General features: G+C 38.6%; 3 protein-coding genes across 8 annotated transcripts in view; all 3 read left to right on the forward strand.

Moving 5' to 3' along the window:
• The window catches only part of LOC131663058 (protein held out wings), a 32960-nt gene extending 19019 nt beyond the window's left edge, over positions 1-13941 (forward strand). Inside the window, exons 4-8 of one of the 4 annotated variants that reach the window (XM_058933132.1) lie at positions 333-476; positions 1315-1417; positions 2119-2424; positions 6478-6564; positions 10601-13941. In XM_058933132.1, coding sequence (XP_058789115.1) covers positions 333-476; positions 1315-1417; positions 2119-2424; positions 6478-6560 — 636 coding nt within the window. In that variant the 3' untranslated portion in view covers positions 6561-6564; positions 10601-13941. Of the gene's footprint in view, positions 1-332; positions 477-1314; positions 1418-2103; positions 2425-6477; positions 6565-10600 lie in introns of all 4 variants that reach the window. The other 3 variants (XM_058933130.1, XM_058933133.1, XM_058933131.1) reach the window with 3 other exon arrangements.
• Positions 13942-15003: 1062 nt separating this feature from the next.
• On the forward strand, positions 15004-17313 carry LOC131663190 (uncharacterized). Of its 3 annotated transcripts, none has more exons than XM_058933397.1 (7): positions 15004-15214; positions 15336-15461; positions 15548-15725; positions 15800-16114; positions 16188-16454; positions 16521-16776; positions 16844-17313. In XM_058933397.1, the coding sequence occupies exons 1-7, from the start codon at positions 15193-15195 to the stop codon at positions 17072-17074; spliced, it is 1395 nt and encodes a 464-aa protein (XP_058789380.1). In that variant the 5' UTR covers positions 15004-15192; the 3' UTR covers positions 17075-17313. The 3 variants fall into 3 exon arrangements, with proteins under 3 accessions (XP_058789380.1, XP_058789381.1, XP_058789382.1); XM_058933398.1 differs by having other exon boundaries at positions 16569-16776; XM_058933399.1 differs by lacking the exon at positions 15800-16114.
• Positions 17314-18822: 1509 nt separating this feature from the next.
• LOC131663196 (uncharacterized) lies at positions 18823-20824 on the forward strand. Its single transcript, XM_058933410.1, has 4 exons — positions 18823-18905; positions 18971-19228; positions 19306-19558; positions 19629-20824. The coding sequence occupies exons 1-4, from the start codon at positions 18847-18849 to the stop codon at positions 19863-19865; spliced, it is 807 nt and encodes a 268-aa protein (XP_058789393.1). The 5' UTR covers positions 18823-18846; the 3' UTR covers positions 19866-20824.
• The last annotated feature ends 2161 nt before the right edge of the window (positions 20825-22985 follow it).

The following is a 22985-nucleotide window of genomic DNA, read 5'->3' on the forward strand; positions in this document are numbered from 1 at the left end:
CGCAATGGCCGAGAACGAGCGACCGTTGTTATTTATAAAACTTTGCCCCGACGACCTTCCAAGAAGACATGCAAAATTTAAAAACTCTGTCGTCTTTTTTCCAAGCTGCACTTGGCCGCCGTGTCTCGAACGTAAGTACACGCAAAGAGAAAATGCGCTAATTTCATGTCGTCTTGTAAACATACGATTTTCTTGACTGCACGTTGCGCAACGCGTCATGTCCATTCGAGTGCGTAAACACTTGGCACCTAGTTTTAGTGTACACGGACGTGCATCGTTGCGCGTAGCAAATAATCAACAAACTGCATTGACGCATTTCTTTCATTTACCAGGAGGAGATGAATCGAGGTAAGCCAAACTGGGAGCACCTGACAGACGAACTGCACGTTCTGCTGACGGTCGAAGACACGGAGAATCGCGCCAAATTGAAGCTTGCGCGCGCCGTCGAGGAAGTCAAGAAACTTCTTGTGCCCGTGGTGAGAAAGTTCCAATCGTAAAAAAAAGAATCACAAACTTGGAATGTTTGCAAAGCGTTCGTATTTCGAAGTCCCAAAATATTCGCGCGGGTCTGGACTACATTATTATTAAACGCCGAGTGAGAGAGAAAGAGAGAGAGAGAGAATATACAGGTCTCGCGTTGGAATCGAGGTCGCTATTAAGGGTATATATCATCTCTCTCTCTCTCTCTCGCTCGCTCTCGTCGGTTGAGTTATATTTTCAACAACGAAGCGGCGTCGTGAAAAGTCAGCCGGGGATCGGGAACGCGAGCAGAGTTTAAATGCAGCGACGCCGAAACGCCCCCGCGTTCGCTGCAGCGCGCGCGAATCCCGGTGATCACGGGCGCGTCGTTTTCTTTTACCACCGATCGGCGTCCGACGAGCTTTCCAGAACGCCGACGGCGCAACGCGTAACTGCAGAGGCCTTGGGTGTGCTTTTGCTAAGCGCGCCGAGACGCGGTATACCAGCGGGAGAGCGATACCCTACGTCGCGCCTCGACGTGGCCAAACGAGTGCGTCGGTGGTGCAGCGAGTCGTTCGATCGCTGTTCGGCACACCCAAGACGCGCGTCGGGCGCTCGCGCGGAAGCACAGTGGCCATTAGAATCGCCGGGAGAGCGAAACGAGGTCGCGCGTACGTCGGTTGCCCTCTCGACTGCGGAGCGGCACGACGCGCGAGTTTCGGTGACGTTTCTCGCGGCAAGCTTTGCACGCGCTCCAAGTTTTTGGACGATGACCGGTCCAAGCCGACCGTCGACGATCGAACGACGAGTAGAAGCGAGCGTGACTGACCGCGTTGTAACGCGATACCATTTCAGCAAGCCGACGGCGAGGACGAGTTGAAGAAGAGGCAGCTAATGGAGCTCGCAATCATCAACGGAACTTACAGAGACTCCAACACCAAAGTCGCCGCAGTTGCAGGTATCCGTAGTGACCTAACTAGCGCCTACTTTGTCAGTTTGTGTCTAATACTTTACTAATTTAATGTGATGCTTTCGAACATGTCCACGATAATGTCTCTCCTTAACAAAACTCAATACGGCTTTTCTGCGTTGAGGAAATCACGTGTCAGAGTTGATCCACATTGAAACGAATGTACTCGTTGTTTCTAATGTTTTAATGTTTGCTGTGTACAAAACAATTCTCACTATTGGCATAAACGATTAACCGAAATTTAAAAAGTTTTTCTACAAGAATATCATTGACATTATTAAAATTAAACGAGTACTAATTTATATGGTTTACATTTGCGGTGTCACGTGGAGCAGAATTCATCGGCCAATATGTGTTTGTTCAACGTCACCATAGGTTTGTTTATTTTTCATTGTGTTGTTCATATATTCATGCTCAAGTCGCGAAATTTAGTTTGATTTTGTCATTGATTACACTTAGACAGTTTTGCCGTAAGAGCCACTCGATCATTCGAGTGTGATTGTTTGGTAGACAAAACGATTAACCAGTCTGAAAGCAAATCGATCCTCGTCTCTAGAGTAGCGATGATTTCTTAAAGTCAAAAGTCAGACGCAAGCTAACAAGTTCTTCAAGGGAATCCCCAATGGCGTGAAGCCCGATCGACTTATCGAACATGTCATAACGATTCACCACAGCGTTCGAGATTGCAGCTTGCGACGAAGAGTGGAGGCGCGTTGCCGCTGCCGCTGCTGAGAGCCAGCGTCTTCTGCCAGGCTTGGCAACGCAAATGCGCACGACGAACGCGCCGCTGGGCGCGCCACTGATCCTGTCACCAAGGATATCGGTGCCGACCACCGCCGCATCGCTGCTCAATGGTTCCGGCCCACCAGGAGCATCACTCTTGTCGGCCGGCGATCCACACGCTCTGATCTACGCGCCGTATCCCGATTACGCCAATTATGCTGCATTGGCAAGCCCATCATTACTCACCGAGTACGCCACGGCTGACCATTCTGGTGGGTTGTTCGCTCGCTGACTATGAGCGCCGCAGTTCGATTATCAATTTTTTTTCTCGTACACGTGAAAACGCGCGCGCGCGCACGCGAGGGACCGGCGATCCGGCACTTTTTTCTCCCAACACTTCTCCAAATTACTTGTTTTTTTTTTTTTTTTTTTTTTTTTTTTTCTCTCTCTCAAATTTTTTCATGACAGCCGAGTACTCCCAAACGTGAACGTCGCGCATTTTTGTGTTCAACAAAGCTGAATCAGTCAATTACTAGTCGCTGTCCACGAGATTTTTTTTTTATTTAGTAAACACACTTCATACTCACACACACGCAAGCACATCACACGCACGCAACATTACGACATGAACACACGAGCGTGCAGCTAGGAAAAACGTCGAACTGCGGAGATATATGTTTTTTTTTCTATTATTAATATTATTTATGCGTATACTAGTCTAAAAGAAGTTTTTTTTTTATTTTTTCGACGATCGGCGATCGGTAGAGCCACATCACGATCAAAATTTTCAATTAATCATTTAAAAGCGTCAGAGTCATTTTTTGATATGTATATAAATGAGAATGTTTCTTTTTCGGAATTCTATGTCGATTACCGATCGCAAGTAGTGAAAACGGCCATCTTTTCGAGTACATACATATAGTTATATTTTGTTCTGTTTTGCGAAGAGTATAATATATAATGATATATGCGAAGACGTACGTAGTTTTTAAAAGTGTGCAATATCGCATAGCGTGCAACTTATATTACATACGTGGCAGTATTCATGAAAAAAGCAAAAGACAGCGCAGCTCTTATCTAACGAAAATCTTGGTGTACGCGCTAGTTTTTAGAACTTTATTAGTCACACACGCGCGCGCGCGAGAGAAAAGAGAGTCAGGTCGACTTGTTTTAATTTTAGACGCGAGCGCAAGTCGCAACGAGGCGCTTTTTTTACGCGACTATTTTTACCTTCGTCTTCGCCGCCGGCGGTAGAGCAACGATTTTCGGAAAGCTTTGTGAAAGCTCGATCGTTTGTGTTGTTTGATAGGGGAGAAAAATTAATAATTTGACAATCGTTCGTTCACGACAAATCGCGTTGCTCTCGAATGTAGAATTGGCGAATCGAATCCGGATCTCGCATTGCGAAACAGCCGACTGCGGGTTCGCGCGCGCGCGAGCGAGCGAGCGAGCGAGCGAAGATATCCAGTTACCGTCGAGGCGACAAATTCGCCCCCTCCGTTTTTATCTTCGACGAACGATGCTCTGCTTTCTGCGCGATGCTTCCAAAAATACGTGCCGCCTGAAAATAGCTTTTCGCGCAATTTCTCTCGCGGCTGGAGAAAGAATCATCATTATATGGCGAGAAGGCGAAACGCGCGAGCGCGCGACACAATCGAGTGTGTTTTCTAGTTGTGCAATCGACGATCTTTTTCAGGGCGGAACGACCTGCATCACACTCTCTCACTCACAATGCAATCGACTTCAAAGGCCATTCATTATTTTGTTCGTATAGCAGCATAATATATCGCAAGAAGATTATATCTATACAATATATTTACGTAGTAGAGGTATATATATACGTATGTATATTTAATCGAAAGCGATTATACTCGTAAATAGCTTTTCTCTTTGCGTCGAATTACTCGATCGATATTTCGTTTAGGCATGAAACGCGGTTTTATACTTTTAACATGTCGGACGATCTTAAACAGAAAAAGGGATTATTTTATTTTTCAATGCGGTGACGGCTATATCTTTGATATTATTTCGTTTAGTCTCCTACATTATCTTTGTTTCATGCCCCACAAACTGTATTTAATTCTTCCGCGTATATTTTACTTGATAATCTTTAATATACAGTAGTGCGAAAATAAATGAACGAAAAGATTTCACTAACAATTGCGAAATGAAATTGTCTGGAAGTAACGACTAACTGGAAAGACGGTGTAGTAGTTAGCAAGTATACCACTAGAATCTCGAGTTTAACAAAAGAATATATATATATACACATACATACGAGAAAAACGAATCCCTAGGGTTGACAGTATATGGAATAATACATAACACGCGACTAAAAAAAAACGAACAACGACTACTAACTTTCGTCGGTCCGCAATTCATTGAGATCCTCTTCATTTGTCCCTGTGAAAAAATTGCGCTTACTTAGACAGGTTATGGTTTGATATATCTCTCACTCTAATCACAGTGTTTTTATTTTTTACTTTTCGTTTCTTGATTTGGCCATACACTCAACCATTCCGCTACATCCTGAAAGATTCTGCTTTGGTTAAACCTGTCATAACAACAAAGATAATCCTACATGTTTTTCGTGTTCTTCTTTTGTTTATCTCGCCTAAGATTAATCCATGTTTAACGTTGACAAATTGATCGCGATTGAAAAAAAAAAACGTAGCTATAAATATTATTATCGTTTTTACACCTAGAATCGCAAATGGGTATGCGGCCAAATTATCCCAAACTGATCGTCGTTATTCCTGTACAAGATATACGAATGGCTGGTGATTAGATAGTATTATAAAAAAATCAGACACCGAGATGCGCGCAGGGGTTGATTTACTGGCGCAAACACGACTTTGAACAATTGTAAGACTATAATGAAAAAAATCCAGAGAAAGAAACGATAAAAAAAAGAATGATATACGCACGCCTAGGGACCAAAACTCAAATCGTTTTCAGGACTGATGGTTCTAGCGTTTACTCGCCTCCATGACGAGATCTCGTTCGAAAATTATCTGTGTACCAAAAAGAGAATATCTGTTTCGGATTGAATAATTAATAATACTCATTGCAATACTCTGTCAAAACGTTGATCATTATTTCTTCGTAAAATTTTCGAATTAAGACGAAGCCATGGAGTTTGAAAATGCGCATGTTACGAGGAGAACGATTATATTGTGTATACAATTTATTTTTTACGATTATACTTTCTTTCTTTATTTTTTTAGTCGTCGTACGTATTTTAACGAAAGAGAAACGGAAAACGAAAAAAGAGAATATTTTAGTCCACGTTTTTCGCGTGTCGCTGAGCGCGCGAATGAGTTTCATTCTAATCGACGTAATCACGCGATTTTTCGAGTAAATGTCCAAGCAACATTATACATGACTCCCTCTCTCTCGATAAATTATTTAAAATATTACGTATTTATATGCGATAAGTTTAATTTAGGAAACACGCACACACGAGAAACATAAATGCACGTACCCACACGCACGCACACACACACACACATGTACAGTCACACACACGCGCTTTGAAGGTTCAGCAATGAAATCTCGATCATTACTTATTGATAGCGGTATACAAATAATATTTTTTTTAAGAGACAGGAATAACATTAGGAAATCAAAGCACACCCATAACGAGTGAGATTCACTAGTAGTATATAGTTTATACTTATTAACTATTGATCGCAACGTTTTTTAACTTAATTTTTATCACTCGAGAATAAAAACGAAAAAAAAAAACAGCAATACAAGCAAGTGTTTATGCGTTAAGTATTCTAGCATTTAAGCTCGTAAACGCCATACTCTTTTATTTTTGTACGTCTGCGTAAGTAAATGGACGAACCTCTCGGCAAAGCTCAATCATCACGAATTTCGTTGCTTTATTTTCTGAACAAAAAAAATCGACAACGACGGCCTATCCGACAGAAAGAATTGAGCTTCGCCTGAGATGTTCAGAAGTCCCCACAACAGTGAGCGTCTACTCAAAAGCACATGCACACAGAATGAATCCAAAACACGAATGAATAGCGTTATCGAAGTTCACTTAAATGCCATAATTTACATGTTTTCCGTGAATCCTTTGAATAACTGTTGGATTCGACGTCAAAGTTTCCTTTTTTCGAAGCGATCGTTGAGCGCTCCGTTTGGAAACTTGACGTCGAACCGGCACTATCGAACCAGGATAATCGAAGCAACAGTCCTCGAGGAGAGCAGAAGCCGGAAGCGGCCCTTCACGATCTACTCCAAAAAAAAACCTAAAGAAAACGTAAAAACACAAAAGCAAAACTAATGAGAGCATCTATGTATATGTAAAACAGGTGCAGCGGGCGCTGTGAAGCAGCGTAGGCACTTGAGCCAGATACGAGAGCACCCCTATCAGAGGGCGGGCGCGCTCTCGTGAGAAGGTTAGTTTATATCATCAACAAAAATTACTATAACACATCAATAGCGAGAAAAAAAATGCATATATATGTGTATGTATATATATATATATATATGTGTGTGTATATGTCTATATATATATATACACATGTTATTGCCTAACTTGTAAGTCGCAAAATTTCTGTTGAGATGAATGCACCCTCGAATGTTTATACGTCGTTGGAAAAGCGATCGGCTGTCAGCGGGTCGCTTATCCAACCGCTCGCATACTTTCTCTTTATTTTTTGCACAGACGCGTATGCATTACCCATACGTAGCATGGATATTGCGTTTGAGAGAACGTTGTTGTGTGCGTATGTACCTGACGCCCCGAAGGCACAGTTGCCCCCTCATACTTGTGAATTTCGTACATTCTTTCTTCTTTTTTTTCTTTTTTTTTTTTGGTTTTTTTTTTGTTCTTCGTTGTTCTTCTTTGTCAAAATTCACGCCGCGTACGCGCGATTTCGAGATACGAAGCCGCGATCATGTGCGTCATGATTGGGTGCGCACCTCCCCATTTTTATGAATGATATACCTCACGTATGTTTCGTCCATGTTCCTTTTGAATACACTTCTTGGGTAGATTGACAAATTTTTTCATGTTCCTTTGGCGAAAAATCTGTTCTTATCAGGAGAGAATCCAAGGTGAGTCAGGGGCAGTGTGTTGTCTGTGCTCGCGTTAAAAAATTTGTCCGGGTATTGACAAAAAAAGCAAAAAAAGGAATCACTAAAGAATAAAGAGAAAATGACATCATAGACAATATGAGATTTGTAAGAGTTTAGCGAACGACGCTCATGGTGCTTACGTGTCAGTATAAGGAATATATTATTACGATGTTACATGTGAGAAAATTACGATTGTTATCCATGTATTATCACTTCTCTCTCTTCTCTCCTTCCAGGACTTTATGTTACATTTTTGCATTTCAATCGAAAAATACAATTCGGTATTATCACATAGTAGGCTCTCTCTATTTTTTCTTAGTCTGTACACTTCTTATATGATCGCCCCTTCGCAAAAAGAAAACGAACGAATTTATTTTCCTTCTCTTGGCAACTTGTGCCTGTGGAACACTTATATTTTATTTCTATTTATACACGATGATTATTATTTATATATACGTAAACGTTATGTTATACATATATATTATACATATATGGAAAGAAAAAGGAAAAATTACGTCGACGTTGAATTTGCATTCGAATTTATTTGTATATAGATTATGCGCCTTTATCAGTTATATACGTATCAAGTAGAAAATACGAAAACAAATAAACGATTTATATGAAAAAAAGTACAAGAAATTCGCAAAAAAGTTGGTCTTTCTTCATTGAGCGCCCAAAAGAATAAAAAAGAATTAAGAAAGTATGGGTGGCTATGTGCGCGCCGCGCTGTTTCCTCAATTTTCGAGTTATTGTCGCGACGAACGTGCTTTCAGCTTTTTAATCAGAAATGTTGCTCGTCCATTCCTTTTATGCATATTACTAAATGTTTATCAAGTTCATTCAGACATGGTTATTAGGCCTGACTTTCCTAATTCAAAATGATTTCGTTCTATCAGTGGTAACGTTGAAATAAGTGTGGTAACTTAGTTACTTATCAAGTAGCAAACTTTTTGTCTAGTATGTAATATTGAATGCTATTAACTAATTTCAAAACATAGGTTGTAAGTAGTAATTTATAAGTATTAATTGACATCTACGTCGTTGGATATATACATCTGTATAAACTAATCAGCTCTCAATGTTAACCACCTTACAAACATTTATTTTAACAGCAAGATTAAAGTAACGTTTCTAGAACTTTTAGCTACGCAAATAAAAGACGAAATTATTTTGACACTGAAAAAAAAAGGCATTGAAACCTGCTCGATTTTACTAACACATATATATTGCAAATATAATTCTCACGGACTATTTACGCAAAAGTACTGACACTTTAATAATTTGTATACGAAAATTGATCCAATTGACAAAGAATTACTTTTCACCCTTTTTTATTGAAAATTAATCAATGAGCGCAATATTCATATCCATTTTCATTTATAGTCCGCACAGCAGCACCATTTTTTTTCTTGTTAAAACAAAAAAAATGAACTAACAAAATGCTCCACATGGCCAAGTTGACGCTAACTTTTTCTCTCTCTCTCTCTCTCTCTCACTCACTCGCGAGACGAGATTCAAGTACTGTCGCGCGCATGCATACATTTGAGAATTGTCAGTTCTCAAATTAACCACACTGTGCCACTGTATATAAATAAATATGCGTGCGTGTGACTACTTTTTTTCACACTCTCTTACTCAATGAAAAATTAAATAATTAAATAAATAAAATGAAAACATTTTCTTCTCAATATCTGTAAAATAATACTGACAAAAACAAGCCCAATAATTTTAATTGTACGTAACATTGCTTCTGACATTACCTGGAACAAAAGAAATACTTTCATTGTTTTTCTTCGTTGAATCGGCTGACAACATCCGATTTACATTTTACGACTAAAAACAACTCATGGGCCTCTTTGACGCACTCACTTGCTGGGACATTATTATCGTTAATTTTTTATCGGTATTACCAAATGACGAATTAATAACTATTAATTGATATTACACGCAACGATACAGAATATTTTCTTAACCGAAAAAATCAATTACTGGCACCGTACATATAATTGTGTATATGAAGTCTTCTGGTGGCTGGTGTGCACCCAAGCTGCGTCGATTTTGTTTGTTGACGCGATGGCAATTTCCTACTCTTGTTTATTGTATGTTTGTTCATTCAACAAATTTTTAATTGCAATCCGATTGCTACGTTTACGTCTCCTGCTCACATTCACAGTAAAAGAATAATTTATTTAAGCTAATATAAAAAGATGCAGTGAGTATGAAACGATAGCACTAACTTCGATGCCATGATCGTTTTATTTTATTTTCGTTTTTATAAATTGGGTATTTCTATGCACTTTGTTTTGAATTACTCGCATAAATATTTTCTTCTTAAACATTTTTCATTGTTACTCTTATTGTTATTGTAGCGTAATGTTTGTCAAACAATTTCACAACCGAAATACCAATGGTTTCGATTGTTTTCAAATGATAATCCAACTGAGTTCGTAAGCCTATAATCATGTTATTGTGCGGGGAGGGTACACAAGCCACACCTTGTCACAGAAAACATAACGTGAATGAAAAATGTAGTTTTAAAAACCAATCATAATAATTCATAGAACTTTTTTGACTGAAGGCGTGGGTGTTCATAGTGTTTTTAACGTTATCAAAGACTATGATGACGAAACGTTCACAAGTCAATAACAATATCGTTTTACGTATGTGATGATTCGAACGCTTCAAACTAATCAATTGTTATACTTACATTCAACATTTCTCTCTCAATGATGAAAAAATCAATAATTGAATGATAGAATGAAAGAGAATAATAATTTTTAATAATAGAATGCAAAGCGATACTCATTTCTTGCACAATTAGCATTTGTACATTGAAAAGAATAACATGAATAACATGATATGTAGATATAACTAACATTGACAAATTGTTCACTAGTCCACTCTTTGTAAAGCAGAAATCGATATACCTACATCTGTTATTAATCGTTACTATTACGCTTCTATTAGATTGATATAACTTCTCGATCTCGTTTTTAACGAACTATAGAGCATCGCTTTGCACTGTCTAACATACATTTACAAATGCAATACATCAGTTACAAAATCTTGTTATCTTCTATGCAATACAATTTGGAAATTGATTGTAAGAAAAACGCACATTCAAAGTCACTTCATAATCCATTTGCATCGAGGATAAAAAGACATTCATGAAAATTGTATCAACTTCTTGATTATCCGATTCATCGAACAGTGGACACTTGTGTCTTTTCCACTAACCGCTTTTCTTTCCTAGTAAGAAGTTGATTCAATAAACAATGAAAAAGAAAAGCAAGAAACAATAATCACTAACCAAACTGTTTTTATCTTTTTTTCTTGTTAACCCCGGTTGCCCAGGCTTGCGGAGTGCTAACAATGGAGTTATCCACACTCGTCTCGTACTCTAACACCTGTAAGGACCGACAAAAATCTAATGGACACAAAAAACAAAAAAAAACAAAAAAAAACAAAAGAAAAAAAACACGCAGAGCGTTCGATCGCGACCAATCTCGCTCTCTCACATTTTTTCTCTCTCTATCTCTCTCACTCGCCGCCTCATGATATTGGAGATACACGCGGAGAAGAACAAGTCACCTCTTCTTTCTTGATTTTTTTGTTAATCCTTTCATCCTTTCCGGAAAACAATAATTTTTGATTAATTTATTTTGCAAAGCAATTTTACAAAAAGTTTTGGTAGTTTTTTCTTTATTATTTTTTTTTAACGGTATAGATTCTTTTTTGAAACGCTTAGTTTTTAAAGAAAACGAACGTTGCTTTTTTGAAACCTTTTTTATTTAGCTTTCGATGCGATGCAGTGAATTTTAGTAGAAAACAAAAGGCAATATGTTTTTTTTCTCCTTCCTACTTTGTCGAATAACGAGATTGAGAGAGTACCGAGTTTTTAAACGGGAGGACGATGGAAGAACAAATAGAGCTAGTACGACGGAGGATGGCAACCCCACAAGAGGAGGAATCTCAAGTGTACTTACGAACCGAAGAGAGAGAAAAAAATAATGACGGAGAGTAGGAGGCGACGATACTCATTAATTATTAGCTTCCCGAAGAAGAAGTCGAGCACAGGTGAAGATTTAACAAGAAAGAAAAATTATATGTACGAGAGGCGCCCAATCTCTTCTTCTTGGCAATATTTTTATAAAAATACGAGCAATCGAATTTTTATTAGTCTTTAAGCCGACACGCAAATGATAACATGTAGTGTAGAAAGGTCGATAATCTATCTATTGTTATGAACAATTTTTTTCGCCGTTTCGCGCGAAATTAAACAAAGAGTATAAATATATATATATATATACATATATATATATATATATAGATAGTTATATGTGTTTAAAAAATTTAAGAAAAAAATACAAATTATATAAGAGATGCATATATACGTATTTAAATACAACACATCAGCGTTGTTTGAAGCCGAGGCAAGAGACGCTCGAAGAGATTGTTCGATTTACTTAATAAAACAACAACAAGAATATGTAGAGTGTGCGAAAGAAAAGCTACGGAGAAACGTGAGGAAAGTAAAGCTATGTCAATTTAAGTCGCGGAGTAGCAAGCGAAAAAGTTTAAACAAAAGAATGGGCTTCGCGTTGTCGACGATGCGTGCGCGCACACGCGAATATATTTTTTGTTAATTCAGTTTTTGGGGCCTGCCATACGATTTAATTGTAAGGACAAACGTATATATGTAGTTGAAATACGTCTCAACGACTGTCCCCCTTCAAACAGCAGACAGGCATACAATTTACAAAAAGATAACTGTGTGTAAGAATTTTTATTTTATCACTCGTAATATAGTTTTATGTTAGGGTTTATTTCTCTTCTCATTATTGTAGATCACCTTTACATACGCATTTTCTTTTTGTTTTCTCACTGTCCGTGCGACCCAAAGGAGATTTTCACTGAACAAAACATTTCTAGAGTAACTAATCGTTAAGGCAGTTCTTACAATCATTAACTTGAGGGTTGTTTTCTTTTTCTTTGACAGAGTGTAATTTTTCGAATTTCATTTCGAAGTGTAACTTGTTGACCATATATCAAGAACTAAATATCAAATTTGCTTGTTGAATTTTAGAAATTTCTCCGCCGGGGTCATAAGTGCTTTAAAAGCTATGCCTTTGTACATAATTAATCACTAAGTGATTTTCAATCTACTTAAGTTTCGATATCATTTGCAATATGACATTTTGTCCGTTTAATTAAATCAATATACTGATTCAGTTTATAATTATTTTACAGTATATCGTACACTACGTAAATTTACCATAATCAGTTTAAGATTGTTAAATAACGCAATGACTGTTTTCGTTTTTTCTCTATACAATGTTACTGGATGTTAATCCTGTCAGAATCAGCACTCGATTTTAAATATGAAGATAATAATACATATGTTTTATCGCACAACCAACCAAATCAAAGGTTCTAAAAATTGCCGCAACTCTTAAATGTAAAGAAAATGAAAATGTTATGTTGCATTATTTAAATGTTCAAAAACCAGTTGCAATAATAATGTACACATTAGTTGTGTAGTCTTACAAAAATTCTATCTTGAATATTGCATAGCTCTTTTTTGTATTTTATAGCGACTTCGGCATGTGCCTTAGATCTAGTGCAAAATAACGTGGCAATAAATAATTACTACCCATTGCTATTAATATTATTTTTATTAGGTTAAATATTTATGTCGTAAACATTACGGGCAGCGTTGCAAATTCATTAATAATTTTTATAAATATATTTAAAGAAATCTCTAGAAGATCTGATTATATAATCATTATTATAATTTGTAGATTCTATTGAAAAACTGAAAGAAACGTTAGATGAATTACCGTATTTCGTGTTTTTTTGACTTCGAAAAAGTTTATATATATGTGTGTATGTATACGTATGTATATATATGTGTATATATATATATATATGTATATATACATAATGTGTGTGTGTAGATTTTTTTGCGATAAGACTATATCAAGAAGAAAGGTATATATAGAAAAAATATATGTATATGTTACATGTACTACAGAAAAAGTTGTATGAAAGATAAGTAGGAAATGAATGAGGGAATCGACTCGTCTGGAGAAAATCCTTTTGACAAAAAGCAATAATCAGTTTTATTCCTTTTAAGAGATATAGAAACTATATAAGTCGTCATTATCTGACAATAGAAATATATATATTCGTGAATCATTTTCTTTCTTCGTGTCAACTTAAGTAATAATATGTAATGTGCGGTTTTACATTTGAACAAGCGGAATCTCACGTTCGCGCTTTTTCTTCTTCCTTTTCTGTTTCGCTTTTTGCACTCGGAATGCCATCGATCGCAACGATCGATGTACTTCTACGAATAACGTGCCTTATATATTTCATGTTTTTCTTGATTGTTTGTTTGTAACTGATTTGGTTTGAGAAGTTCTACAAATTATTGATATGTGTTAACGAGAAGAAAAGAAAATAGGCAAGTTTAAAGTTTCACAAACATGCCGGTAGAGTTTTCTTTTTGTTTTTTTTTTCTTTTCTATTCAAAGATCTGCGTGTAGTAAGAGAGAAATTAACGAAACTTTATCGCACAAAGTTCAGTGACAGAGGCATATTTTTATTACTTATATTCAACTGTTATAAAATGCGATAAACAGTTATAGCAGCACTGGAATAAAATAAATGTCACAAAACGTATCATTTTTTATTCTCTCGACCTTTAACAAATCCTTCATCTCCTTGTCAACTCATGATCACTGAGTGAAAATACAAATTGTACATGTATCTTGATTAGTGTCATTTTAACTTCTTAGCTTTTCGAACTATCGAAGCATAGTCTTAGAGTATATTTGCATAAACTGGTTGGTTAAACACTTATGAAATTCTCATTATAATACCAGACAAATAACTGATATTTTTAAGGTACAAAAGTTTGAACAATTTTCACAGTCATGTTTTATATAATAATTTGAAGTATTTTTATTATGTAAAATTACTAAAATACAAACCAAATTTGTTTGGTTCAATCACTGATCAAATTGTGATAGATCGAAAATAGTTACTTGTAAATCAGATTTTTACTTTCGTTACACTTAAAAATTAATTATCGTGTATTAAATCTAAAGCGTTTTACCAATTCCATTCATCGAAATGAAGAGCATGGTCAACTCAGCTACAGTGAGTATATTTACATAGTCTAATTTTGAAAATAAATAAAGTCTGCAGTTTATTATCAGTACTAAATTTAATAAAGAGGACGAAAGTTGCTTCTGCATATCTATATATATTTTTAGTTGAATGAAAAAATATTTTTAAAATACTACGATGCTGTTAAACAATATCCTTTTATTCTTTTTAGAATCAATGCTGATAATTAGATACAATTTGATTACTTTACTAAAGAAATGTCATGAAAATTCGGATTATTTTGTGACAATGATGCTTATTGTTTGTAGACAAGCACAAAACTTTTTGTCGGAAAATCCAATAACGATGCTTTTATATTTATTCGATATTATAGTAAAATAAGTGACATAACGAAGTACTTTTCCTCCAAGCTGCAATATGTATGAACATTACGTTCGATCCCTGGTTTGCAAAAGATTACGAATGAATTTTGTTCCTCATCGATACATAATAACAATTATTTTGAACTAGATTAGCTGAATTCGAAAGTTCAATGTTGAAATGATGTATCTTTGTATACGGTAATGAAAAATGCAGCGAAATATGGAGTGTACCGTCGTCGCTCGAACTCCAGCGTGCGCGCGCGCAGACGAGTTTTCGAGCCTCTCTTTTTCGACCAATGACTGGGGCGCAGGATCACGCCGAATCCATCCGCGATCAATAGTGCCGCCAGAATTTCCACGGGGCGAAGCCGCGCGCCTTGTCCGGCAGACGCTCGTCGCGTTCATTTGGTCGGGATCGTCGATCGCGCATCGTCACTTGCGGATTGCATCATGAGAGCGGCGACCGCAGAGAGTGAGTATACAGACCTTGGTGCCGCGTTGCCCGCGGCCGATCTGCAACAATTGTTACGTCATACGGAGCGGTTACGCGCGCGCCGATGACAATGGGATCTATATTTCGTTGTGGTTCTCAGGCGAAGCGAACGACACTGCCATACAGCCTCGGAAATATGGCACTCGCCGTAATCGGTGCGCCACCGACCAACGTTGGATCATCTATTTCGTGGTGTTTTTCATTCTCTGGCTGGCGTGCTGGCTCCGTGAGAAATCTATTTTTACAGACCCGTAGCGCGAATTTGCCGTCTGCCGATCACATTTAACGATCAATTGTTTTGCTACTCAACAGTCGTCCACGACAGAAAGGATCGCCATATCCAGTCCGACAACGCGTTGCAGGAACTTCCAGAACTCGGCTACGTTCTACCAGATGAATCCGAGTTTAGCGTATCTTACTGGGGCAAATCTTGGATTTTCGATGCCGTTACGTTTAACGTCGGCTACTTGAAGGCGCATTACAACAGGAGGTATAACGATTAGGCGTTCGACTGCACGGAGGCAATCGATAATTTTAATGCATCCGATACGATGTCATGTTTAGCGGGTCGATCGTACTATTCATCAACCTATTGCTCTCCGCCGGCTTGATCCTTTACGGATTTACTTCGATCCTCTCGGCTCGCATGTCCAGCAAGCAAATGCGCTACTTCGCCAGACCTCTAGTGTGCTTTCTCTTCTATTACCGCTTCCTCATGTACTTTCCAAGCCGCTTGCAGCTGATGAACTTGATCTTCTTCGACACAAAGATCAATTATTGGCTGATACCAGAACTGATAGTTATTGTAGTTTTGCTAATAAAGCCGTCGCTCGAGAGAAATTCCAGAGGCAGGGATGCCCACGTCAATGAGAAAATAAAGTATGACGACGTTATGTCGAGAGCGAGTGCAATATTTTTGATAAGAATCGAAACCGTAAAACTTTTATGACAGTTTTCAGATGTTCATGGGATACGTCAGTGTGGTTGGCGTTACCCTCTTCGTGTCTCTGGAAGTCTTGATGTTGCTGACAGCAGCGCGCGGCTACGCGTTAGGCTGGGACAACCCAGCCTTTTACATGATCGCCGGACTGAGCTGCTACGTAGGCCTTACCTTCTACCACTTCGGACTGATGGTGATATCTTGCGCGACCAGCATCTCGTTCGAGAGTCGGAAAGCCAGCCTGAAAGATCTGGCACGAGCGATTGGCGTTGTCGGCCGGTGCGTATTTCATCGAGAGCGAGCCAACCAACGCGACGCGCTCGTCAGCGATTGCTGAGCTTTCAGGTATCATTTCGGAACGGCCTGTTACCACGCGACCCTCGTATTCCCCAGAGTGCGTACCACCGTGCTGACGATGAACGCGCCTGCATTCGGCAAGCTGCCGGTGTCCATGGCAGCTCACAGACTTTGCGTGTCGCACTTCAACGTTCACGGCATATCGGCGGTTTCGACCGCTGTGCACGGGCGCAATCATTCGTCGTCGATCAGGGAGCTGCTGCGGCTTTTCAGTGACGATGCGCCGATAGCGAGACGTTGCCAAGTGAGTGCCGAGGATCGCCATTCGCTTCGCGAAACCTAAGCGATCTGACCGTTTCGACGCTTTTCAGCATTTCGGGGCAATCTGCGCAAGTTTTCTGGCGCTCATGATAGGCATGAACAATCTGTCGTTTACGCTGCTGTGCATCCACGGCGTCGTATTCGGGCCTCTCTTCGCGATGGGCACGTGGATGATGTACCTCACGGTGATGTTTTTCAACTACATATTCATGAGAGCTCACGACGCGGCTGCGGACACGATTTGGCTGCTCGTCAATAAAGAGGAGGAAGTCGAGTTCTAGTTGCGACTTTTACAAGCGGAACTGACGAGATTACTTGCGATTCGCTCGACCTACGTATTATTGTCGTCGAGTCTCGATAAGCAGTTGCGCTCTTTTTCTGGACAATCTTTTATTGACTTGCTCGCGTCATCGACGGGGATTTCACGGGAAAGGCGAATTTTTCATTTACGAATTAGTTGTGTCCTCGTCATGTCGTCTGCCCATTTTATATTAAAAACTTGTATTTTTTTTGACAATAAAGAAACAGCGTGCATACGTATTACTGTGCTATCTTCATTTATTCGCTATCCTGGATGAACTGGAAATGTTTACTCGCCGTTACACATAGCGTGTACGTGCATGCATATCTTTTGCAAATTATTGCGAGTATTTTTGGGGCTCTTAATTTTTCAAAGGCCTTTTCATTGACATATTGTTGTACGTATTAGCAATTTGATATACCGATAAAACGTTCGGTAGAATAATCAAATGTTTGGCCGAATATACGATGTCAAATATCAGCAAAGTCCGACGTATTCCCGGCTGCGCGCTGCGTTGCGCGCGTGAAATCCCATGATAATTTTCCCGAGAGAAAACCCTCGGTAATTGCACATAGCGTGCTGCTCAGCCTGCGTCATCGATCACTGACGCGCGCACACGCGCGTGCTTCGGAAAACTATGTCCTAGGACGGAAAAAAAGGGGAGCTGTGCCCTAGCCGATCAATAGCGGACGCTGAAATTTCACAGAAACGCAGCTGCCTGCTCTCTCCCCATAGTCGCGCATATGCGATATCTGCCGTTGTTCGTGCGTGTCCAACAGTACAGTGCGTTTCGTACAGTCCAACGCTGACCATGGCTACGGTAACCGTGAGGAGTGAGTATATACATCTTCTTTCGTTACATCCATCGAGGATGTGCAGCTGACTGCTTTTGCTAATTCGTAAGGAAGTCACAATTGACAATAACATTATTCGCAGGTACTGAGAGAAGTACCACCGATAGATATTGGAGCATTTTAATCGTCGTCGCTGTCGTCATTTGGATAGTGGCCGGACCTCGAGGTAAGCCATCAATGAGCTTAAACACTATACTATACTAATCGTCCAATAATCATTTAACGCGCTGTCTGTATACGCGATAGTGAGCTATCGCGAATCTGACTGCAAAATTATTCCTGATGACGGCAGAGCGGCGAATGGAACGTCTAGATTTGTTCGAAATGAAACCGACTGCAATACCGTACCTGTCACACAATCAGTCAGGCAGCGTCTTTTGATATACATCAATGGTGTCTGGACCGACTGGCACGACTATCAGATTATATGTGGCCGTGATCTTTGGAATGGCAACCATGGCAGAAGGTGATTCAAGCACAACTGCGTAAAGCTAACCAATTAATTTGAAAGCACGTCTAACTTTCGCGTATAATTTCCAGCGTTTTGATCGCGATATGGGCGAACGTACTGGTTTGCGCTTGTATAATCGTTTACGCTGTCGCTTCGATGCAGGCGAATAGTGAAATAGTATTCGAAATAGCAATGTCCATCTACGTCCTGTTTTCGATGATTTTCCTCAGCCGCTTTATGATATTGGTGAATTACATGACGCTACATCCTAACTCAAGAGTAACCTTCAAAGATCAACTGTTGCTCTGGATAATGCCTGAAATCGTATTATTAACAATTTTGTGTACGAGGGTATCAGTATCGTGGCCTGGACGAGCCAGGGACGACCGGGGCCGCGCGGTCGACACGCCCGAACGAGCCAGGGACAACCAGAGCCGTGCGGTCGACATGCCCAAACGAGCCAGGGACGACCAGAGCCGCGCGGTCGACACGTTCGAACGTCCAAAGTACGATACTTTTAATGCCCGAGACTCGCAAAGCTTCCGATGTCATTTGACAAATTTCATTTCAGAGTGCAATTTCTGAATTTCATCTATCCCTTAATTTGGCTGGTTATAACGCTTATTTTATACGAAACGATTTTCGAGTCAGCTTACAAATTAGAGTGGGTCAACCGATGGTCTTGCGTAGTCGCCACGTCGCTAGTCTGTTACGGCTTGCTCGCGATTTACCATTTCCTTAAGATGGTGTTGTCTTGCTTAGTTGACCTCACGCTCACGGGAAACACGCTAGGCAGAAATGCTTTTAAAGCGCTGTACCTCGTCTGCCGGTAAGCTGCACTTTGTCGCGCTCGTATCGCGCTCGTGTCACGCCCGGTAAAGATGCAAATCGGCATTGATTTTGCAGGTACCACTTGGGAACCGCGTGCTACCGCGCGACTCTAATATTTCCCCGAATACACGCGACGATCGTGGTGAACGAGCAGGCATCCATAGAACGCTTGCAGCTCTCGGCGGCTCGCAGATTTTACTTGACGCACTGGCACATCTACAACCTTTCTACGACTGTGAGCGGCGCGCGTGGATACAATCACTCCGAGTCGATCCGAGAGACTTGGCGATTTTTCGTCAAACACCCCGATAAATTGCACAACTTCCAAGTGAGCTGCACACACGCTTCGGCTTGATGTCTTCGTCTTCACGACTGATCTTGAATTCTTTTTTTTTCAGATATTCAAGCACTTACACAAGTATTTCTTCATAATCCTGATGATGACTAATAATTTAATGTTTATTTTTTTATGGATTCACGGAGCTATCATTGATCCTCGTTTTCCTACGGGAACGTGGGTTGCGTATATTATAGGCTATTTTTTATCTTTAATACTCTTGAATTGGCTCGACACTGTTTTTGATGTAATTCGATTTCAGGAAGCTAATAAGACTATTTTCACCGAATTACTTTAACCGAAAATTTGTACGATCTAACCGACAGAATCATTGTATCGCAGCAAAATGATTAAAAATGTTTATACATGCTAGTATAGCGTTAACGAATATTCGAGATATATTTGCGATCATAGAAGTATGCGGAATGATGAATTATTTTAAACTGTCACAAGTGAATGTCAGTGTTTTTATATCTTACAACATTATCGAGTTATGATATGTGGAAAGAATAAATAGAATAGCATATGTAATTATCATAGCAAAGCTATTTCTTCATCATTGTTTTAAACATTGAATTCGGCAATACGAAGGAGAAATTTGCTATTATTAATACTACTGGGCAAAAACGTAAATTACTACTTTGTAACAGCAGAAATAGCAGCGCACCAGAATAGATGAAGAGAACCAGCGTAAACAAATATGAATTAAAGGGTACCACAATAGTTTGTCGAAACAAAAGATTTAATTAGTTCCAATTGTAAGAATCACGCGTGGATTGTACAAGCTCGTGAAACTCCAGCACAGGGAAATCTATAATTTTCAATCAATGATTGCGATTCGCTAATGACTTCGTGCGATTTCCGTTCGTTTGGCACTGCGTGTCAATGTAATCAACTATACATATAATCTATACTCGTATAGATGCCAATCAAGATACTGCTTTCGTGCACGCGATTGGTTGACACAGGTACGGTAAAACTCAACCTAGTACTGATGTTTATACACAGTGGTAAAGCGAATATCATAGTATAGGCGTGTTGACAGTTAGTCAGACAGGGTTGGGCGATTCTGTCAAAAAGCTTCCAGCAATTGACTTCAGACCTCACAATTTTCATAAAGCGGGAACGAATTTTGTAAAACTGCTGGAAGTTTTGTGACAGAATCGCCTAACCCCGTAGTGAGACTGCAGTGAAGCGCCCGAGAAGCTGTTTTCTCTGATCTGTTACAATCGATACCTGTTGTACAGTCTTCATGAAAGATAATAAATAGAATATACACAATTATGAAATAAATATGATCGCTAGTTAAATGTGCAATATAGATCCTTAAATGTATACTTCTCATAGCGATTTAGATTGTTCAATTATCAGCGGACGGCAAACGTCCGCGCGAAGGTCAAAATCAGTATAGAAATGTCAAGCACGCCTGGAGCGCATCTGTCGGTTCTTATTTTATTAAACTCTACATTCGAAATTACGGGATCCGAATTCGATATGACATCGCGATTGGGCATTTATGAATTTCTTTAAGATCTCTTAACAATGCATTGGCTACATCTTCCAGAAAATCTTTCAGCTAACTTATAATTGTGTCCATTAAAATCGGTACAACCATCAAAAACTGAAAACATCGATCTTAAATCGAATTAATCAATGACGTACTGCGCAGGCGTCGCTAATATCTTTTGATCAGTTATTTTTATATTATAACAACAATAATATTTTCTAGTCGCGGTGTATATATTTATTATTTCAATAGGTCATAAATAGTACTAACAAATAATTGTTTTATATGAACACCAACCTCGAGTGGGTTTTGAAATCTCAAAATCGGTAGTGATTATCTTCTGCTTATAATTTTCTGTTTTCATTCTGCGTATGATTTAAAAATCAATGAGTGTAGTCGTTAAAGTCCTATAGCAGGTTAAAATCAAACATTAAATTGTGTAACTGCATAATAATGTAATAAATCAATCTTTCGTTTATGCAGAGTCGGACTTTCGTAAAAGTGCATATTGAATACTATAGACATTTCTTTTCTAAAATTGACAGTTATTATTTACCAAACAAAACGTTTTTACTCAAATAAGCAGTCACATGTAAAGTAATACAAATCTTTATTATATATATTACGCAGTATAACCATGGGTGATAGTGATTCTTATGATTCTGCAGCATCAGATATATCTAATTCAGACTTTTATTGTTTGTACAATAATGACAGTTATTATAAATATTCCCGTGTGAAGATTGGAAATGTATTGTATACCAAAAAAGAATTGAAAGAAATTATTTGTAGTGATAGGCCAGATGACAAAGAAAAAGTGAAGTCAATGATTATTGACATAATAAAAGAAAACAACCGTGCTGCATTAATATCTTTCCCATGGGGAAGGACATTGTCTATAGATGAAGTATTGATAGAAGAAAAAGAACAGACAGCTATTCACTTGGCTTATTATTATAATGCCAGAGATATTGTGGAATTGATTGTATATAGCATATATACTGGTCATATAAATTCCACTGATTGCTATGGATTAACTCATTTACATGTGGGATGTTGGGCAGGGAATGAATATCTAATACAAAAATGTATAAGAGATGGTGCTAATGTTAATGCATATTTTGTAGAAACTGATACAAAAAATAATACAATATATGGAATAACACCTTTGCACATGGTGTCTGCACGTGGCTTTACAGCTCCTTCAGCAAGTGCAAAGTTGTTGTTGGAAAATGGGGCAGATATAACTGCAACAGATTCTCTAGGTAGAACATCCCTTCATATAGCATGTTCTACCTCTGCTTTTCCTTATGATCGAAATAATCCCGACCAAATTTATAAAAATGTTGAACTTATGAAAGTTCTTCTGGATGCCGGACTTGATGTTAATCAAAGAGACAAACATGGAAATACACCTCTTCTTTCTATTTTTCCAGAATCTTTTACTGTTGTTAATCAACTTTGGCCACGATATGTACCATTTGCCGAAGAAGTAGAAAAATTAAAGTTAATTATAGAAAGAGGTGCTGATGTTACAATCAACAACAGTGATGGTGATACAGTTTTACATCGTTTTATTAAAATGTTAATGTGTTCAAAATACCTAGAACCTGATGACTACATGAGTTACACTTCTGATCCAATGTTACTTGTAAAAATACTTGAAATTATTTTTAGTACCAAGAAACCAGTAAACATCAATGCCAAAAATGTATTTGGTGAAACTGCATTGCAATTAGCAGTGTCTTTGATGAATGCTAATATTGTAAAATTTCTCTTAGATCATGGTGCAAACTTGAGCTGTTTGAATTTCATAGAAAATGATGAATACTGCTTTTGTTATCCATATGAAATGCTAAAACTTGAACAAGTCTATAATGTGGTAAATATTATGGAGATGCTTTTGGTTAA

Source organism: Phymastichus coffea, unplaced genomic scaffold (assembly GCF_024137745.1).
Source record: "Phymastichus coffea isolate CEN01 unplaced genomic scaffold, Cenicafe_Pcof_1.1 PCOF00031, whole genome shotgun sequence".
In the NCBI taxonomy this organism is placed as follows: domain Eukaryota; kingdom Metazoa; phylum Arthropoda; class Insecta; order Hymenoptera; family Eulophidae; genus Phymastichus; species Phymastichus coffea.